The 21,879-nt window shown below is 41.5% G+C and overlaps 1 protein-coding gene across 2 annotated transcripts in view; it reads right to left on the minus strand.

Moving 5' to 3' along the window:
• Nucleotides 1–21,879, minus strand: part of JADE3 (jade family PHD finger 3) — an 82,817-nt gene continuing 60,938 nt past the window's right edge. For both annotated transcript variants that reach the window (XM_075916151.1, XM_075916158.1), the window contains 7 exons: nucleotides 21,546–21,736; nucleotides 18,376–18,587; nucleotides 15,183–15,350; nucleotides 11,150–11,266; nucleotides 5,494–5,967; nucleotides 4,321–4,438; nucleotides 1–3,295 (listed from right to left, as the gene is read on the minus strand). In XM_075916151.1, the coding sequence (XP_075772266.1) occupies nucleotides 2,400–3,295; nucleotides 4,321–4,438; nucleotides 5,494–5,967; nucleotides 11,150–11,266; nucleotides 15,183–15,350; nucleotides 18,376–18,587; nucleotides 21,546–21,736 (2,176 nt within the window). In that variant the 3' untranslated portion in view covers nucleotides 1–2,399. The remainder of the gene's footprint in view (nucleotides 3,296–4,320; nucleotides 4,439–5,493; nucleotides 5,968–11,149; nucleotides 11,267–15,182; nucleotides 15,351–18,375; nucleotides 18,588–21,545; nucleotides 21,737–21,879) is intronic.

The following is a 21,879-nucleotide window of genomic DNA, read 5'->3' on the forward strand; positions in this document are numbered from 1 at the left end:
GACTGTTAGCAGTTTCATAATTTAATGAAAAAAGTACTTGTAAAAAGGGGACATCTGAAAAAGACCGAGTCCATCTTGGAAAATTGTGTGAGTGTGTGTATAGCTGTATATAAAAACAAAATGCAAAAAACAAAATTAACAAATAAGGGTAAGAGGTAATACTTCAAACAGTTAGCCACCGAACACAGTAAAAACTAGCAAGTACACTTTGGGGACTATATTTAAGAACTACAATAACCAAGGGCTCCTTCATGTATCTATTAAAATCATGTTAAAATGGCAAAACTATTGCCCAGACTGGAAAGAGTTACATCCCCAAAAAAGCAAAACCGTGAATTTTTGCTGAAGCACCATTTTCCTCCATGATTGTTCTGCTGGCCTCCAAGATAAATGTTCCCAAGACAAGCTCCTCAATTTTGTGGCCAGAAAAAAAGGATTAATAATAAATATTGAAGGAGAACTAAGAATCAGAGCTAGAATACAAATGAGTTTACTTATTCTGAATGACCCATGGCTTAGGAACAAAAAGTACTTCCTGTTAAAATATATGGAAACCTAAAAATGCTACTGCATATTTACACCAAAAGAAATCTGAAAATACGTCTCTACAAAGACAAATTACACAAATATACAGAAAATCAAGAAAGGAAAGAAAATTAAGGATTCATGAAGCAAAGAGGAAAAACTGCAAGGTTTATTTTTTATTTCACTACTGAAGTGTTCTCTAGTCCCTGGCCAGTAACTATTGGGAGGAACATTTCAAAGTTTAATAATATGAAGTACTTGTTGTAGTTTCCCAAACTAAGAGCAATAAGATAAAAAGATTTGCTGAAAATCAAAGTATTATTTGTATTCTGCTAAATATCTTTACATGGGGAGTTTAGCATTTTCCTTTTGGATGAAATTCACCCCAAGCAAAGGGAGCTATAATAAAAGGCCCTCTGCAATACCTATGCTCCATTTCAGCCCTTGATGTGGGACAATGGGCTTTGCTCATTTGTGACTGAAATGTCATTTCATCAGACGCACAATAGAATTACTCTTGGTTTAACAGAGCAGCTTAAGAAAATGAGAATTTTAGTTTTCTTCAAACAAACCACATGTAGTAAAGAACAAAATGGGACTGATAGTGTGAAAGTTATATTAGTATTTGCATGTTTTAAAACTTGTACAAAGCACTTTTAGTTTGGGAAAGAGCAACTAATTAGAGGGGGCTAAGCAGGTTAATGTAGTCATGTGTCTTACATAGGCGTCCAGATTTATCTAGCAATAAAAATGTGCTTCAAATAATGATCAACTAAAGTTTTTCAAATCTATGAGCCTAAAGTTAAACTCCTAAACCCCTATTTAGTCTTCTAGGTTTGGAAATTTTGGCCTTTTTTTAAAGTCAGATAAAATGATTTAGTTCAAGCTTATTTTTAACATACCAGGTATAAATGCCTCCATATGTGAAAACTCATGTTTCAAGAGGAACCAAGCATCATCAATGATTGCCTAAAATGTAAGTGTCAAATAGCATTTTTCTTTGAAGTAGTACATCTACTGTTGTAAACACTATCCACAAATTTAGTCATCTGTACTTGTTAGCTGGGTAAAATATTTACAAGTGCATCCCACAACAAGCAACTATGTACAAAGATAAAAAACTGAAGTTTTATAAGTTGAATATTTACAAAATAAAGTGAATTACTGTCAAGAGAAACACAACCTTTAGCTGGAGCAAAGTATATGGGGCACATCTAGAGGTCAGTGAGTTTGGCAGCATATGTGATGCTTGCTTCTACCCTGCAGAAGGTTACAAGCAACACTGGAGTTCTAAAATGGACATCCTGTTCCGCAGAAAGGTTAGTAGTCACTTGGACCACAATCCAACAGAGAATTTAAGCATGTGCTTTAAATATAAAGTGTGAGAGTACTCCCATTGAATCAATGGAACTATTCATATGCCTAAAGTTTTAAGCACATGCTTAAGTTTTTGCTGATCAGGTTGATATTGTAGGTGCAATAGGAATGCAGTTTCAGTGTTTGTGTATTAAGTCTTTGACAGCTTGTTATAGAGCAATGCAAGTAGTCCTTTAATACCTGCCCAGCAGCACAAAACTGACATTTTAAACAATGCCTTACACAAAATCAGGTAAAAAAAGGCAGCAGCTCCTGGAGTTTTGCAAACTACTCCATACTCTCTGATGTTAAACTTTAATATAGCACACTGATTTCTATACGTAACCTTGACTATCTCTTTAAAAATCACAAGCCAATTCACTAATGAGAACTACTCTTTTTCACTGTATTTCTTCCTAATGTAGGTCCTGCACTGTTTTCGGAAACCCTCTGATGCCTAGGTTTGCACTGATACTGATGCATTATGCAAAGGTTGAGTTACCCTTTGGGCTTTATAATCACCTTTGTACTGAACTGTGAGAAATCACATTTTTTTTGTATCTATTGTGACAATCTCTACCAAAGTCCTTACTTTGGCTTTCTCTCTCTGAGCTGCTTCTCCTTAATCTGACTTGTTCTTTATTCTCATCACTTTCAGCTTCAGAGTCACTTAGCTCTAAATCAGGGCAATACCCATCATTGTCCTGGTATGGTGCTCCTCCTGTCTGGTATTCAAGAGTCTGCTTGCTCCACAAACGTTCCTTTGTTGAAAGCCTCCTTGGTTTTTCACAGCACCTCAGATCTTCTGTGGTCCTAACCAAACTGTTGGTGGCCTCTTTAAAAGACCTACTAAAATGTTCTATTGTAGATTTTCTAAAATTGCTTTGACTAGCCAAATGAGCAGTGAGCACAGATTCTTGTTCATATGACGTCTGACTGGACCTGTCTCTCTGAGTTACATCTCCAGCCCTGCCCATTAAACCGTTGGACTTGGCTAGTCTTGAGTTCTCTTGCTGCATTTTTCCATTCCCAATTGAAGACTGTCCATGCAATGCAGCTTGAAGTGCTAATGGTTTACCAGATGGCTGCCCACGATGAAACTCTGGTAATTGGGCTGGCCCAGAGTCTTTTATTTCATTCCTAGTCTTGCCAATCCCTGCCAATAACCCATTACTTCGGCTGTCATGCTGATACCTTGAATATGATTTTGCTTTTATTTCATATGACTCCTTTGACATCTGCATACTCCTTTTGTTGTAAACTGGGGTGTTGTCAGGAGAAAGGGGTCTATTGCCAGGTTTCAGAGAGTTATTTTTGCAGTCTCCCAGTGCTGACTTAGGCATTTTTAATTTCAAGGTGATTCTGGGAGGTGGGTAGAACAGCGTGTTCTCTACTGCACTTGTCAGAGAGTGGCCTAAAAGAAAAAACAGACAGGGATGTATTTAAAAGGTGGTAAGACTTTCATTAAACTTAGTTAATAGTTTTCTTGCCAAAAAATGCATGTACACATTAAGGGTTGTTTTCAATTAATTTTCCAATTACTACAAGATGCAGTTAGGCATGAATTAAAAATTAAATTGGCCCAAAGTACCCAAACAGAATGTATGTAAACATGTAATATTTCTATTCTGTAAGGACAATTTACTTCAGATGTATAGTGTAACGTAGTTTTTAAAATAAAACATGTTTTCAACTATTACAGACTTTGTTACAAATACGCACGACCTCTGTATTCAATTAAAAATAAATTACACTGGAGTACATACTCTGCCTTATTCCATCAGTCTTGGTTCATGATATTTACTAGTTAAATAAGGCACAGAACTGTTTTTGGAACATGAGTTCTAAGGCAGCAACTATCCATTTTTAACTTCATAAACCATTATATGGTGTGGAAAGAAATGACAGATCTCTAACTGAGAAATGTGTTTGCAACATAAAATGACATATGAGACATGAGAATAGTGTGAATTTGTCAGTTATTCTCCCCATCTCTGTCTGAAGGAAATAATTACCAACCATAAATTAGTTATCGTCCTTAAACTGGAGAAAGAGACAAATTGTGGTGTGCTATATGTAGCCACTGTGGGGAAAGTGGGAATACAGAATAGTAACCCAAAGAAAAAATCCTACATCCTACCTGACACAGATACCAGTAATACAGCTGTGGTGCCTAGATGCCACAGTAATTGGTATCTCATCTGTATATGGTACCCCATAAATATCTAGGACAGGATTGAAAAACCGAAGTATGACTCTGAAGATGAAAATTCTGTGCATGTGCTGCTATTTAAGAAAATGGGCTATTGGGTGCATACTCACAAAAACTCATTAAATATACAGGTTTTCTGAGTTTAAAATGATAATGGTGACATGGACCAGGCAGAGGCCAGAATCTTTAGCAGATATAATTACTATAATCTTATACGTATAGATTACCTGCAGCAATTTCCTGATTAATGAGCTGGACTTGCAAATTGAAGACTTGTTCATGTACTTTACTGTGGGACAGTTTTAGTTTCTCTCTTCTACTCACCATGTAGCAGAGATTCCTTACCTACACAAAACGACAAGAAATTTAGAATTTTCTCTTTTAAAAGTGGTTAAGAATATTACATTAACATTCAAATTCTTGAACAAAATACCTTCGTACATGTAAAGCCCTATAATAGAGCAACTATTGTATAACATGCAATTATAAAGTATTTTCAGTTTCAAGGATTTTTAAAAACCATTAAAGATTATGTTAAAAGTGATCTGCAAATCAATTGGTCAAATTCCCAAACTGGCAATAACTGAACAAATAAGCAGGTTAAAAAAAAGAAAAGACATTAAGCAGATTTTAGAACTCACATTTTTTTGTTCTTAAATCCCACACTACTTTGCCTATTCACATCACCGGCTGGTACATTGCTCCAGTAAAGTAATACATTTTCCAAAAATATACAATAGCTTTTCTTAATAGCACACGTAATATGCTAGGAAACCTTACTGACATGGTGATATCATGAGTTTTAAAGTAAGCTTCAAGTGAAGGATAATTATTTTTAAGTTTATTTCAGGTGTTACAGCACTCTGCTTTCATTCACTAATTTAAGCAATATTTCTACCCAATGTAACAGTAGCAGAATCAGGTACTAAATCTCTTGACAGAGAGTCATACATTTTGTTGAACACAGTGTTTCCCATGGTGCACAATTAGACCTGTTCAAAAATCAGAATTTGTCCCATCAAATGCCAACATTTTTAAAGTCACAAAATAAGACAATATGTTAAAAAATTCCATTAAAATTGTCAATACGTTCAGAAAACTTCTAATTCTCATTTTAGACATTTTAAAACGTCAACATGTGGAAAAAAATCATTTTGAATAATTTCATGTTAAAAAGATTTTAAAGTATTGCTGTAATCAATGTCACAATTGTTTCTGGCAGAAGGTTACACATTAGTTCAGACTCTAATGTCAAGAGACTTTTCAGAAAAAGCCCACTTCTGATTTTATAAGAATAAAGTTGAAAAAAAGCATTACAGGAAATGTAAAGCACTGCGTTTAAGGCAAGAACCTAGCTCGCCTATAAGTATGTAGTCAAATCTCTACTGTGCAAATCTTACCCTCTCTAGATCCTGCCTCAAGTGCATGAACATCCTCATGCGGGTATGAATGCTGTCTTCCTTTGGCTGCACCAAGCCATTTTCTTCATCCTCCTTGGGAGGAAACAATGGTTTGTTAAGATTACTTTTCCGCTTTAATTTCCAGTAATTATAAATGAAGTCCACAGCAATTTTAGGAAGGCCCAGTTCTGCTGCAACATCTTCCACTTTAACTAACGAGTAGAATTCCTCCTCCAGCTCTCTCAGTTTCTGGGCACGCAAACTAGTTTTCTCACTCTCGGTTTGCTTCTGGTCTGCCATGCTCTTGGGGTTCTCATCAACGTCAGGCACCGAATTCTGCTTGTTTTTGCTATGCTTTAGGCAGTACGATTTGAACTTGACCTCATCCCCATCGTCCAAAATGGCCTTCATCTCTAGGCTATGCTCAAAGGCACAGGTGACATGAAAGGCAGTGATGCAGCTTTTCACAGAGCACTATGAGTGAAACACTAGAGTCAGCCAATAGTAACAACAAAAAGAGAAAAAAAAAAGACCAAGGAATGCTTAAGTTACATAAAACCCACCCCTTTAAATACATTTTTCCACATCATGCTTTAAAAATTAGAGCCTTAAGTACTCCTCAGCTGAAAAACTCAACGGTATGTTTCAGCCCAAAGCAAGTCAATTCTTCCACATTAAAATCCCATTAAAAAGTGCATGTTATAACAAACTGCAATTCAGTCTTAAATAGGGAAATTCCAACTTCTAAATATTAATTACATCTTACACCTGAATAGGTGGTAAAACCAAACTGGAAAGGAACTGGGTTATCTGGCTAACAGTTCCAGTATTTTCTATTTCTGAGTTCATGGAATTGCTCCTATATTTACATTCTGTTACAACAGGAATGTAAGTTTAGACCTTATTTTCTTACATGGGAGACCTTTCTGTCCATCTCTGGCAACTGTCCATGTGATAATTAAACAGTCCATAGCTTGGTTCCAAGGCAGTTCTGTGTCTTGAGCAGGACACTAGCACCAGAGTTCCCTTCTTGTTGTTGACTCCTCTCCCAAGATTCATGTCCATGAAAGCCCCTCCCCCCTTCTTCTAAGAGACAGGTCAGGAGTGTGGGCCTGGTACCCTTGGGACCAAGTGTACCGGGGGAGGGGGGAGAAGCAAGGCCCACAGGAGGAAGGTGTGTGTCTCACTGCTCCCCAACAAGGGAACTTAATAGGGCCACACTGAAAGTCCAAGATCAGAGTAGAAGGCTGCATCTGGTATAACTGGCCCAGCTCCCTCCTGAACCTGGACAACTTCAATGTGGCCCCATCCACTTCCCTATGTAGGGTCTCTGTGGCAGACGAAGCAGATGGGGCTCTGTGTCCCTGAGCCACTCTGAAATACCAATGGGTTCAGGAGGTGGCAGAGGTCAGTACTCACCAGATGCAGCCTCTTGCTAGCCTCCTCAACAGAGGTAGTAACTGCCAGTTGGTGGCTGCTGCAACAATGGAAGAGCAAGATGAACTGGGAGATTGGTCCCAGTAGCTAAGAGAGCCCACACAGAACTCTGACCCCAAGTCAACAGTACCAGATGGCATTCACCCAAAAGTTCTGAAAGAACTCAAATGGGAAATTGCAGAACTATTAACTGTGGTTTGTAACCTATCCTTTAAATCAGCTTCCATACCTAATGATGGGAAGATAGCTAACATGACGCCAATATTTAAAAATGACTCTAGAGGTGATCCTGGCAATTACAGACTTATAAGTCTGATGTCAGTACTGGGCAAATTAGTTGAAACTATAGTAATGAATAAAATTGTCAGACACATGGATGAATATAATTTGTCGGGGGAAGTCAGCATGGTTTCTGTAAAGGGAAACCATGCCTTACTAATCTGCTAGAGTTTTTTTTGGGGGGGGGGGGGGGGGTTGTCAAGAAATATGTGGTTAAGGGGGAATCCAGTGGAAATAGTACACTTAGATTTCCAGAAAGTCTTTGACAAGATCCCTCATCAAAGGCTCTAAAGTAAGGTAAGTTGTCATGGGATAAGAGGGAAGTTCCTTTCATGGATTGAGAACTGGTTAAAAGACAGAAAACAAAGGGTAGGAATAAAAGGTAAGTTTTCCGAGTGGAGAGAGGTAACTAGTGGGGTCCCTCAAGGGTCTGTCATAGGACCCATCTTATTCAATTTATTTATAAAAGATCTAGAGAAAGAGGTAAACAGTGAGGTGGAAAAAATTGGCAGATGATACCAAACTGCTCAAGATAGTTAAGACCAAAGCAGACTGTGAAGAGCTTCAAAAAGATCTCACCGAAGTAAGTGATTGGGCAACAAAATGGCAAATGGAATTTAATGTTGATAAATGTAAAGTCATGCACATTGGAAAAAAATCCCAATTATACATACACAATATGAGGGGGACTAATTTGGCTACAACTACTCAAGACAGATCTTAGAGTCATTGTGGACAGTTCTCTGAAAACACCCATTCATTGTGCAGCGGCAGTGAAAACAGCAAATAGAATGTTAGGAGTCATTAAAAAAAAAAAGAGAGAGTAAGACAGAAAATATCTCATTGCCTCTATATAAAACCCTGGTATGTCCTCATCTTGAATACTGCATACAGATGTGGTCACCTCATCTCAAAAAGATATACTGGCATTGGAAAAGGTTCAGAAAAGGGCAACAAAAATTAAGGGTTTAAAATGGGTCCCATATGAAGAGAGATGAAAAGACTTGGACTTTTCAGCTTAGAAAAGAGGAGACTAAGGGGGGATATGATAGAGGTCTATACAATCATGACTGGTATGGAAAAGGTGAATAAGGAAAAGTTATTTACTTATTCCCACAATGTAAGAACTGGGGGTCACCAAATGAAATTAAGAGGCAGCAGGTTTAAAAACCAAACAAAAGGAAGTTTTTCTTCATTCTGTGCACAGTCAACCTGTAGAACTCCTTGCCAGAGGATGCAGTGAAGGCTAAACTAACAGGGTTCAGAAAAAAACTGGATAGATAGATTCATGGAAGTTAGGTACATCAGTGGCTATTAGCCAGGATGGGTTGGAATAGTGTCTCTAGCCTCCATTTGTCTGGAAATGGATGACAAGAGAGGGATCCCGTGAGGATTACCTGTTGTGATCCCTCCCTCTGGGGCATCTGGTATTGGCCACTGTCAGCAGACAGGATACTGGGCTAGATGGACCTTTGGTCTTACCTAGTATGGCCATTCTCTCATGTTCTTACACTCTGCTAGACAGATCTCCCTGCTGATTTCAGCACAGTTATGACCTAATGCCTTCCCCCCCCCCGCCACCACCACCACCTCCCACACTCACATATACTTGAAAAATCTCTGCTCAAAAAAATTTCCTAATGCCCAAGACTGTTTTATAAAAAACAAAAAGCAGATTTTGACTCCCTCCGAGATCTGATGGGCAGAATCCCCTGCGATGTTAACATGAAGGGGAAAGGAGTCCAGGACAGCTGGCAGTATTTTAAAGAAGCCTTATTGAAGGCACAGAAAGAAACCACCCCAACGCATAGCAAGAGAGGCAAACTTGGTAGGAGACCGGATTGGCTTACAGGGGAAATCCTTGGTGAACTTAAGCACAAAAAGGAAGCTTACACAAAGTGGAAACTTGGACAAGTGACCAGGGAGGAGTTTAAAGGTATAGCTCGAGAATGCCAGGGGGTTATCAGGAAGGCGAAAGAGCAAATGGAATTGCGACTGGCTAAGGATGTGAAGGATAACAAGAAAAGTTTCTACAGGCATGTTAACAAGAAGAAGGTGATTAGAGAGGGTGTGCAGCCCCTAATGGATGAAGGAGGAAATCTAGTGACAGACGATGTGGAGAAAGCTGAAGTACTCAATGCTTTCTTTGCCTCTGTATTCACAGACAAGGTCGGCTCCTGGACTTCTGCGCCAAGTGACGCAAGATGGGATGAAGATGGACAGCCCGTGGTGGGTAAAGAACAGGTTAGGAACTATTTAGAAAAGCTAAACGTACATAAATCCATGGGTCCAGACTTAGTGCATCCGAGGGTACTGAGGGAGTTGGCAAATGTCATTGAGGAACCTTGGCTATTATCTTTGAAAAGTCATGGAGATCGGGAGAAATCCCGGATAACTGGAAAAAGACAAATGTAGTGCCCATCTTCAAAAAAGGGAAGAAGGATGATCCAGGGAACTATAGGCCGGTCAGTCTTACCTCGGTTCCTGGAAAAATCATGGAAGGGATCCTTAAGGAATCCATTTTGAGGCACTTGGATGAGAGTAAAGTGATTAGGAATAGTCAGCATGGATTCACAAAGGGCAAGTCGTGCCTGACCAATCTGATTAGCTTCTATGATGAGGTAACTGGCTCGGTGGAGAGGGGGAAGTCAGTGGATGTTATATACCTTGACTTTAGCAAGGCTTTTGATACGGTCTCCCACAATATTCCTGCCAGCAAGTTAAGGGAAAGTGAATTGGATAAATAGATGGTAAGATGGATAGAAGGCCGGGCCCAGCGGGTAGTGATCAATGGCTCGATGTCAGGATGGCGGTCGGTATCTAGCGGAGTGCCCCAAGGTTCGGTTCTAGGACCGGTTTTGTTCAATATCTTTATTAATGATCTAGAGGAGGGGATGGATTGCACCCTCAGCAAGTTTGCGGATGACACTAAGCTGGGGGGAGAGGTAAATACGCTTGAGGGCAGAGATAGGGTCCAGAATGACTTAGACAAATTGGAGGATTGGGCCACAAGAAATCTGATGAGGTTCAACAAGGATAAGTGCAGAGTCCTGCACTTGGGACGGAAGAATCCCAAGCATAGTTACAAGCTGGGGAGCAACCAGATAAGTAGTAGTTCTTCAGAAAAGGACCTGGGGGTTACAGTGGATGAGAAGCTAGATATGAGTCAACAGTGTGCCCTTGTAGCCAAGAAGGCTAATGGTATATTAGGTTGCATTAAGAGGAGCATTGCTAGCAGATCCAGAGATGTAATTATTCCCCTTTATTTGGCTTTGGTGAGGCCGCATCTGGAGTATTGGGTCCAGTTCTGGGCCCCCCACTACAAAAAGGATGTGGACGCATTGGAGAGGGTCCAGCGGAGGGCAACCTAAATGATTAGGGGGCTGGAGCATATGACTTATGAGGAGAGGCTGAAGGACTTGGGTCTGTTTAGTCTGCAGAAGCGAAGAGTGAGGGAGGATTTGATAGCAGCCTTCAACTTCCTGAAGGGAGGTTCCAAAGAGGATGGAGACAGGCTGTTCTCAGTAGTGACAGATGGCAGAACAAGGAGCAATGGTCTCATGTTGTGGTGGGAGAGGTCCAGGTTGGATATTAGAAAAAACTATTTCACTAGGAGGGTGGTGAAGCACTGGAATGGGTTACCTAGGGAAGTAGTGGAGTCTCCACCCCTAGAGGTGTTTAAGTCTCGGCTTGACAAAGCCCTAGCCGGGTTGATTTAGTTGAAATTGGTCCTGCCTAGAGCAAGGGGCTGGACTTGATGACCTTCTGAGGTCTCTTCCAGTTCTATGATTCTAAGCTATTGCTAAGAACATGTCATCTGCCATATTTGGAAAGAGTCACTGCCATTATGAAGCATTATGGATATGAAAAATGCTTTTTAAATCCAAATTCTAGTTTTCATGCTCAGTCAGATGGAAGCCACTGCAGAACTAGTACATACCTGAATGCAAGCACCAGTTTTAAGTTTGCATAAGCTACAGACTAAAGCCCATCGACTTGGTGGAATGTGAGACACTTTTGTGATTGGTTCCATCCTTTCTGGGCAAGCAATGCTAACCTGCAAACAAAAATAGTGGAGGAAGCATTTATGAGGACAATTAAAAAAAAAAATCTTATCTTTTAGTAAATTAGTAAGAAAAAAACAACCACATTGACGGAATCTCAGAGTTCCTGTTTCCAAGTATAATCAAACAACATTGCTACAGCATCTGTTAAACTGGCAAAGGAATCTTAGACACAGTAACGGAACGCGAAGACTTGATGGAGTTTAGAGCAGGGCTTCTCTCAACACACGGTCCGCAGACCACATGCGGCCCACGGCTGGTTTGGGTTTACGTGAGGCTCAAAATGCAGCCCATGGGTGGGAGCCAAAACAAAAAAGCAGTCAATATAATGGTCTTCTGTCAATATGTTTTACAAAAGTGCTGTCATATGGGTGGAAATAAGGTAAATATTGCATTTTATTAATAGCAGGATTGACTTAAACGGGGCCTGTGCATTGTGTAGTCTTGCCTTAACCTTTGTATTCACACCCCGTAAGTGTGAAAGAAGCTATTCGCATATATATATTTGCATGTATATGCACCACACTTAAAGTTATGGCCCTCGGCATGTGCCATAAGTATCACTGTGGCCCCTGGGGCTTCCAAAGTTGAATAGTCCTGGTTTAGAGTGTGGGGCTCTGCAGAGTCCAGCAGATGGGAACATACACAGAGCTCAATATTCATCTGGGCTCACTTTTCCATCACCACAATTTTTGGGTCATTCCCTTCTCAGTACAATTACATAAATCTATATTCCTGCATTTTACTGACATTCCTGACTTATAATCCATCTCTTTACATAGATTTTTGACTATCATCCATTTTATAAATCTTCTAATTTTCTTCTGAAGACATTTAGGATACTTTGAAAGATGCTAATTGGAAAGATAAAACATTACTACATACCGATTCTGAATTAGTAAAGCTACTTTAGCATTGATTACATTCTTTAACCAACATAGAAATTCACAGACAATTACATTAACAGGAAATTAAAAATTACTGACTAGTGCACTGAAAGAATTCATATATACACTGCATTGATTTCAATATTTCCTTTTTTTCAGATCATTGTTACAATGCAGCTTTGTGAAACCAGGTAAAGTACACAGCAACTATTAAAAGATTACAAAGAGCAAAGAAATTCAAATCACTCAATGAGAACAGTTGCTCTGTAGCTTCACATGACATTGAGGATGCATAGTTTATTATTTTATCAGGAAATAAATGTGTAAGAAAAAAAGGAAGGAAAACTAAGTAATAACTGTCTATAAATTGTACTGGCATCTCATGAACTAATAGCTTGCATCAGTATTACTCCTAGGGGAATTCACAAGGCATAGAATTCATACCTTCAGCAGATTTCTTGGCTACCCTGAAGAAACATGTGGGAGCAAAGAAATCTGTGAGGAACACATGCAGATTCTGCAGCAGCTTGGGCACATCTGTCAGGAGCAGGTAGCAGCAAAGAGCAGATCACCACAGGGGGTGAAGTGAAGGGAGGCAGGCAATGTTCCTTCTAATCTTTTTCATCCATGTATGGAATAAAATTTTCTATGTGCACCAAGGCATATGCAAATGTGCATGACCAATAGAAACAAAAAGGTAGCTTTGGGCACTCTGCTAAATCAGCTGGGCAGCATTTGAATCTCTCCTGAGCAACCATAGGAGCTCACAACTTAAAGGGAACACTGGAGGCTGGGTGTGAACTTGTCCACAGAGAGAGTTAAGACAGTGGGGTTGGGCACCTGACTGCATACGAATGAGAGAGAGAGACAGACACTCAGGCCTCGTCCACACTACCAAAAGCTGTTGACCTAAGATATGCAATTTCAGCTACATTAACAACATCTGAAGTCTACATACTTAGATCTGCTAACTATGGTGTCTTCACAGCAGTAAGTCAACAGCTGACACTGTCCAGTTGACTCCACTTATTCTTTTCATTCTGGTGGAGTACCAGAGTTGACCGGAGAGCATTTGGCAGTTGATATATCATATCTATCCTAGACATGCTAAATCAACTGCTGCTGGATCCACCACTGCTCATCGACCCAGCTTGTGGTGAACACATGCCCTCACTCTATCCCTCTCTTCAACTTGCTCCATCCTGGGCTTGAGGCCTAGGGTTGTGTGTAGCAAGCTCTGTCCTTGAATCAAAGCAGAATTGGGACAACTAAAAAGGCAGGCTCTTGATTAATTGTTCTCATTCTTAGTCAATTAAAGCTCCTTTACTGTGCCAGGGTAGCGTAAAGGAGCCTTATTATGAATGATAATCACTGAATCCTCAGCTAGGAAAGTTTGTGCGCTTATTGGCTTTTTCTTTTTCCTTGTGCCAGAAAGGCACAAGAAGATTAGATTAAAACAGATCTTGAGCTGTACTTATATTTATAAAACGTGCAGGACAAGAATTAGCAAAACCGTATGACTTTTGTTTTGTGTGTGGAAGTCTGAGCAATGTAAAGCAACTTTCTACTTCACTTTTATTTTGGTGTTTGGTGCTCTGTGATGTAATGGGGTGACTGCCCAACTTTGAAGGAGAGGTTGAAGTAGGATGGAAAGAGCGTGTGCAGACCCAACCAATGAAGCTCTTGTGAAGAGCCAACCAGGAGGCAACTTGCTGGGCCATCCGGATATAAGGAGCAGCTCAGCAGAGCAGACTGGGAGTTGGGCCCTGACCAAGAAAGGAGAAGCTGCTTGGGCAAGGCAGTGCTAGACAGGGACAGGGACAGGGACAGGGACAGGGAGAATGAATCTCCAGCTTGGTACATACTAGACTGTGGCCCCTGCTAAAAAGGGCCAAGAAAGTGCAAGGGCTATGGGGAAGTGGCCCAGGAAACATCGGCAGACAAGGGGAGTGAAGGAGGGCAGGACTTAGCTGCCGCCAGAGGGCCCCTGGGTTGGGACCCAGAGTAGTGGGTGGCCTGGGTCCCCCCTAGCACCACCTTTGCACTACACCAGTATAGCCAGTATAGACTGTGGCTAGCCAGTGAGGCAAGGGGCTAGTCTTTGGTGCTGAAATTGGCCACAACAGGTACCTGGATTGAGGACTGTTGATACCCCTCAAAGGGGGCTGAAAGGCAGTGTCCTGAACTGGATGCCACAGACCAAGGGAGCAACACAGGTCTAGAGTCAAGAGGGTGGAGGCAGAAGAGTGGAAACGGGCGAAACATCGATCACTGGGCAGTGCCCTGCTGACAAACTGAGCTAATTCTCAGACTGACCAGCAGGAGGCACTATGGTTATGAATCCAACCAACCAAGTATTTGTAACTAACTTTCATGTGTTTAGGAAATGCTGAACAGTTATTGTGATTTTTTTTCCTGTATGGTAGTTTAAATAAATTACCAAAATAAATGAAACCGGTGAGCTGCAAAATTTGGAGTGTTTTTTTGTGCAGAATTCCCCCATGAGTAAGTAATGCTTTCTTACAAGTCAATCAGATGCTTATAACATGGCTACATAAAAGTAAGGGGCAACCAACCACTGATATGATGTTATTCTTAGCTGTCAAGTATCAGAAGGGTAGCCGTGTTAGTCTGAATCTGCAAAAGCGGCGAGGAGTCCTGTGGCACCTTATAGACTAACTGAAGTGTAGGAGCATAAGCTTTCGTGGGCAAAGACCCACTTCGTCAGATGCATGAGACGAAGTGGGTCTCATGCATCTGACGAAGTGGGTCTTTGCCCACGAAAGCTTATGCTCCTACACTTCAGTTAGTCTATAAGGTGCCACAGGACTCCTCACCGCTTATTCTTATATGTATATGAGTTGGATTGTCCAATTTTTCTAAATCATACAAACCTTACCAGAATAATATATAGTACTAAAGCATTATCCTCTTAAGTAAACATTAAGATGGGGCAAAATAAGGGGTAAGAATAATGATGAGGAAGAGAATGTGTAATAAAAGGAACATAAATTAGTTTTACCTCTGGAATCCAGAGGGCACAGCTCACATGTGCCCACTTGGTCCCTGTCCTAGTAGCTTTCATGGCACCCCCTCTCTTTGGGCACAAGAGACACTGAGGATGTATTCCCAGAACACAAGTGCGACACAACCAGCTGCCTTCGGGAACCTTTAAGATTCCATAACATGCCTTGGGACAAAGGAAAATTCTCTCTGTATCAGCATATAAGTGAGACAATATCAGAGGCCTACATCAATGATTATCATTTTTAAAAATTACTCTACAAATCTTACCCAAAACACACCACTTAGTGATGGATGCAAGTAATGCCTTCTCATCAAAACACACAGACCAGAACACAGTGTTTCTAGAATGGAAACATTATACACAAATATGAATTGTAATGGAGTGAGTGGCTTTCAGAGGAAAAGAGCAGTTGGGAACCCAACTACCATGAAAAGCCAGTGAAAGTTGGATGCTGTGCTCTCTCGGATAATCTCTCTATAAAAAGCTACAAATACAGTTAAAACAGTCAGGGGATGAAAAAGTTATTTCAACAAATTATTTTCTCTTTTTTGCAAAATATATGGTAAACTATACACTGAAGGATCCCCAAAGTAGCTCTAGAAATTAGGGATAAGTAACAGTTTAAATGGTCAACAGATAAGCATCAGATTATTCGTTTCCATTACAATTACACTTGACCGGTTTGTGCTGGCTGCCAGCCCTGCTCTTGGGAAGCCAGATGCTGCTCTGTACTGTGGGCATCTTCCTGGGAGCAGGGCTGGGAGCTGGCTTATGTGCACCGGCTCCTAGCCCAGCTCCCGGGGAGCCAGCTGCACTGTAGACTCTGCTGTATAAGTCTCATATTGCAGAGCTCACAGTACGAGTAACCACTAGGATTTTTAACAGTTAAACTATCCTTAAAATAAAATAAATAAATAAAAACACACCACACATCCCAACTAGAACTTAAAAAAAAAAAAAAACCAACCCTAATTTTGATTTAAATTACATGCATAAATAGCAATTATGTGTGAGATTAATACCACCATTTAAAATGCTTCCAGATCTAGGTTTTGGAGGTCACTTAGGATTTCTCCCTTCCCTCCCTGACCCATCTCCGCTGTAGCTATTTGGCTAGTAACTTTTCTCTGTCAGTTTTGATTACCACTGAAGTGCATAACTGTGTTGGCTGTACACTACTAACTACAGTTTTGTTTTGTTTTTTTAAACAGAAGTATTGCAGAGCGCAACAAAAACTGTGGAAACATCCTAGATCTGTGGGGTACACTCTTCTCCGGGTCCACCATTTCCCACCTCCAACTCTGAGGAATGCATGCTTCACAAAGTTTAAGAAGTGGAATTGATCTAGATGCTCGTTTTTTAATATACAAATATGCCGTAGGTCTCACACTACTAGATTTCACAACTGTCTAATTCCACGTGACTACTCTCAGGCCCTGTTTATTACAGATGTGGGTCAAAAGTTTCCTATCATTCCTGCCTCAGAGATAGCAATGTCGAAAGCATTACTTGTAGACAGACCACCAGCGGTGTTCCATTTAATTTTTTCCATCCACGTGCAAAATAAATTTTATCTAAAAACGTGCACCAGCAATAGAAACATACTGCCAACTGTGGGCACTTGGCTATTCAGCTGGTGGCACCTGAATCTCCTGAGCAGCCACCCAAAGGGGTGGGCACTGCTCTGGCAGTGCTGGAACACCCCTGCCCATGACGGGCCCCACGGGGCTAGAGTAGCTCTGTGCCCATGGTGGATGGGGAGCTGACAAAGGTTAATTTTGAGCCTGTCAGAATACTTATACAGACTAAACTAATTTAAGTCAAAGCCGAAGAATTTAACAGTACTTTTAAAAAACCTCAACAGAGGGAGCTCTTCCCTAAGTAATGATGTAGCAAGTCAGCATCTCGTTTTATGTAATATTTTACTTTACCCTTTTCAATTCCAGCTTAAAAAGGCAATAATTACAGATATGGAAAAGCTTTCATATGAGGAGAGAGAAAGAAGACTGGGACTTCAGCTTGGAAAAGGGATGACTAACGGGGGAAATGTGATAGGCCTATAAAATCATGACTACTGTGGAAAGGGTTATAAGGAGGAGTAAACAGCAAAGAACTAGGGGCAACCAAACGAAATTAATAGGCAGCAGGTTTAAAAAAACACCAAGAAGAAATATTTCTTTACACAACACTGAGCTAATCTCTGGAACTCTTTGCCAGAGGATGTAGTGAAGGACAAGACTAACAGGATTCAAAGAAAGAATTAGGTAAGTTCTTGGAGGATAGGCCCATCAATGGGTCTGAGCAGGGAGGAGCAGGTATGGTGTCTATGCTTAAGAATTACCACAGTGGCACAGCTGCAGAGCTTGAGTGAAGACACTACTACAATAGTGGAACAGCATCAGTGTTAAGCCACCTCCCAGAGGGCCGGTAGCTATGTTTGCTGGAGAAGCTCTCCCTTTAAATCTAGCACTGTCTACACTGGGGGTTAGGTTGGTCAAACTGCATCACTCAGGGTTTGGTGCCATCACTCAGATGCCAACAGGAGCAAACGCTCCCATCAGCTTCCCCTGCTCCTCGCAACTGACAGAAGTACCTGTGTGCTGGCCAGAATCGCTCTCAGCATTCAACATAGCAAGTCTTAATTTAGACCCGCTACATCAAATTGCCAGAAAATCGAACTCAGACGTGGTAAGTACAGACATGGCCTTAAGCGCCTAAATTGGGCTTTAGATGTCTTGTTTTAGGGCAGTTATGTTCTGGCTCCCATTAACTGGCCAAATCAGAATGGAAGACTTGTCTGTTTTTTAACAAAGGTCTGCAGTGCTTAGCATCTTTCTACCTTCAGAGCACCTTAAAATACTAATTCATCCTTACAATATCCCTGGGAAGCAGGCAAGTATCTCAGCTTTAAAGATGGGGAAATAATTTGCACTGGGCCACAGAAAAGTGCTTGACAGAACTAGGATTAGACCTCCATTCCCTCTATCCTCACACCATATCACTATAATAGCCACTGTGCTAGACAGAATAATCAAGTCTATTTGTAGAAGCACAGAAGTCTACCTTCAAGCAGTAGCAGTCTCCATGTTTAGAAGATCTTAAAAAGCCCTCCAAAGTTCTATTTAAAGCTAGCTCAAATTACACACCCACCAGCAAAAACAATTTAATCATCTCTTCCAACACAAACCTGATGGACACAAACATTACACTTGTCACAAAACACCATATCATTCCCATCTTCACTATCAGGGGACCGGCACACATCACAGATCACATTTTCATCGTATTCTATGCCCAGCCCTTCCTCAGTCTCAATGGCATGGTTCATATTCTCATGACACTGCCGTTCCAGGACTTCTACAGTCTTCTCCATTGTATTTTCATCAAGGGTCCCACAACCTGCAAGAGGGGAAGGGATTAGAATACATACAATCTATAAGTAAAGACAAGTTACAAGAAAACAAGAGAAATACACTTCTATCAACTAAAAGAAACAGAGCCGAAACAGAGCCCACTTTTTCATCTTTATGTAAATCCTGATGAAAAAAGTTCATTTACAAAATGTTTATTCTCCATTGGCTATATTTGGTTTAATAAAGTTTACTGGCTAACAATAAAAAAAATGTTGGAGTAAAAAACTAAACAATGGTAACTTTATGGACCACAACTTAAGCAACACACAGAAGAGAAACAGCCTGAATGCCATAAGGTACAATGTGATTTTTTTTAAAAAGTCTCAAGAGTAATTTTTTTATCTAGGAAATCATATATTGCTACAAAATGCCACAAATTATTATAAAATCAACACATATAATGCAGTACCAGAGCAATTAGGATGATGGCAGTGAAAAATTCATTTTTAATAAAATGGTAAATATGCTATCAAGCAGTGATTAACATTATCTGAAGTTTGTTCATATTACCCTACCTTCATTCAAATTCTACCTTAAACACACACTTCACTCTGATTAACGTAAATCCACTGTAACAGAAGCTTCCTTTAAAAGGATCTGCCATGCTAAGATCAGTCACAACATCCTGATTATTGGGTATTTAGAGGCAGGAGCTCCAAGAGGCAGAGACTGTCAAAGAGTCTTCCTCAAAGTCAAACTGTAAGTCCACACTTGGTAGCAATACTGTGCATATTTATAAGAAGGTGTACAAGAGAAAAGCTTGCATGTTCAAGAGGAATTTCAAGTTTTAGGAACTAAAAAAAAAATTAGGTCTAGCCTACTCAACATTTGTTTTGAGTCTACAAAAGCTGTACATAATCATGAAGCTTATGAGGAAAAACAACAAACGTAATTTGTAACTTTTAACTTAAGCTAATATTGCAAATGACTGCTATAAACACTTTGACAGTGTCAACATTTTTTCCTAACATTTTTCTTCTAAAACTCATCTGTACAAGACCACTTATTAAACTCCCAACTCAATTTTTTAAACAACCAATATGGCAGAGCTCCAGCTATTCCCAGTGGATCTCACGCTACTGGCCGACAACGTTAGCCTCAGAGGCTCATTGTGGCCCTCCACATGGCCTCTTTCTAGGGTTACCATACATCTGTTTTTTCCCTAGACCTATCCTCCTTTTTGGTCCTTAAATCTCCGGCTGGCTGGGTTTAAGAATCTAAAAATGTCCGGAATTTTGCTCTGCTCATTGCTTTTCAATTAAATTTGACCCCTAAATAGCTCCTCCGGCCCGTACACACCGGGCCGTAACAATACGAGCAGCTGGTGTCAAGAGTTTGCTCATTAGGGCACGAGGCGCAGGGGCCCCAGAGAGGGAGCATGCGCAGTGACTGAGGCTACTGCCCTCACTCTGTGTGCAGGTGCAGGAGGGCAGGGGCTGGAATGCTGGGTGCAGCTGGCACCACATACCCGGCTCTGCACACTGCCTGTCCTGGGCACAGTCTGGCTGCGGTTGGACCACGGTGCCCCACAGAGGTGGTAGCAGCATGTGACCGGGCAGCCCCACCCCAGGGTGCAAGTGGGAGAGACACAGCCTCCAGCCTTGCCCACCCCGCAGCAACACCTGAAGTGGGGAGTCACTGGCTCCTGCACTGGGCCCAGCGTCCCTGGGGCTACCCGTGCCGGCCTGGGTATGAAGCTCCCGAGAGTGAAGGGGTTAACTCCCCCTCCCCCATACAGCCTCTGCCTTCTACTCTGGGAAGGGGTGGGGCTGCTCCACAGATGGGGTACAGCAGCCAGTCACACGCTGCTGCTACCACCACTGTGGGGCACCAGAGCCTAGGCTGCACCGCAGGTGAGAGGTGAGCCCTGGGCGAAGGGCCGGGCCAGGCAGGGAAATGACTCTGCCTCCTCGGCCCTTCCCCCAGCCTCAGCACCCTGGGGGTGAGGCTGTGACTCCCAGCGAGTGTGCTGGGGCCACACAGATTTGGGGGTGGTGGTGCCAGAGGTTGCACTGTGGGGGGGATGGGGTGCTACAGGGGGATTATGGGGTTGGAGGAGAATGAGGCTGGAAGCCAGAGCTGGGCTTGGTAAGAGCTGCCAGGGTGCCCAGGCTGCGATGGGTCTGATTTTTGAGGCCTTAACTCTAGTTCTTATTTAATAGATACTCAATGTAGAGGACATGTAGTACACAGTATACTATAGACGAACGTTGTATATTCTGTTACTCATTGTATATGCTCACGTTGTATTAATGTGTTATTTATAGTATATAAATAAAACACATTAATACAACGTGAGTTGGTAGATACTGATACACTCCCTCTTAGGAGTGTCCTCTTTTTTGAATGTTCAAATATGGTACCCCTACTTTTTCTCTTTACTAGAGGCAGGAGCCACAGCCTACTGAGCAGTTCATAAGTTTGGGGTCCTGATCTTGCTTCTCGAGGCAGAGGTTGGAGGGAATCCCTCCTCCTTCAACTACTCTGGGTTCTAGCCCGGGGACCTTAAAGGCAGTGGCAACAAGCAGGGTCACTGCCACTCTCAATCTGACCGATTTTTCCTACGCCACTTCCCCAAACAATCCCTCCCCGTACCTTTTCTTTAGTACCTTCTCAACAGTCCTCTGCTCACACCCACACAGCTCCTGCACACAAAACTTCCACCTTCCTGTCCTTCGCTCTTTTCCTTCCCCCTTCCTTGCCTGGGGTAGACCTTTTAGAGCAGCACCACAGGCCTTACTTAGCTGCAGATGATTAATCATCCTGTAGCTTCCAGCAAGCTACAATTGACACCAAGTGCCTGCCTGATTATGCTGCAGTCAGGTCAACTGCTTTCTTTTCCTGAGTAAAGGAAAGCCCATGACCTAAGCATGTCTTCCCTGCAGTAGTGCATGGCACCCAGCTAGTCTGGGTCTGTCACACCAAATTGTATTGTAAAAATTACCCATTTCTGTAAGCTCCTCATTTAATTCTTGAAGCCAAAAGATATCCATGTCATCCAAGTCATAGCGACACACAGATTCTGCCAGTTCTAGAATATTGATGTAACCAGGTTCTGTGGGCTCTTGGCTGGAACAATGGATGTACTTCCTAGGTCGTGTATACAGTACTTCCTTCACCTTTTCTGCTACAACCCTAAACATAAAAATTAAGAAAAATGGCATGGTTAGCTACAGTTCTTTAGTTAGGTCCCATTGCTACAAGATTTTTAAGTGTCTGCTATCAGCTGCAAAATACCTTCAGTTTTTACTAATTTCCACTGTCCCAATGACTGACAA

This window comes from Pelodiscus sinensis, chromosome 1 (assembly GCF_049634645.1).
Source record: "Pelodiscus sinensis isolate JC-2024 chromosome 1, ASM4963464v1, whole genome shotgun sequence".
Taxonomy (NCBI): domain Eukaryota; kingdom Metazoa; phylum Chordata; order Testudines; family Trionychidae; genus Pelodiscus; species Pelodiscus sinensis.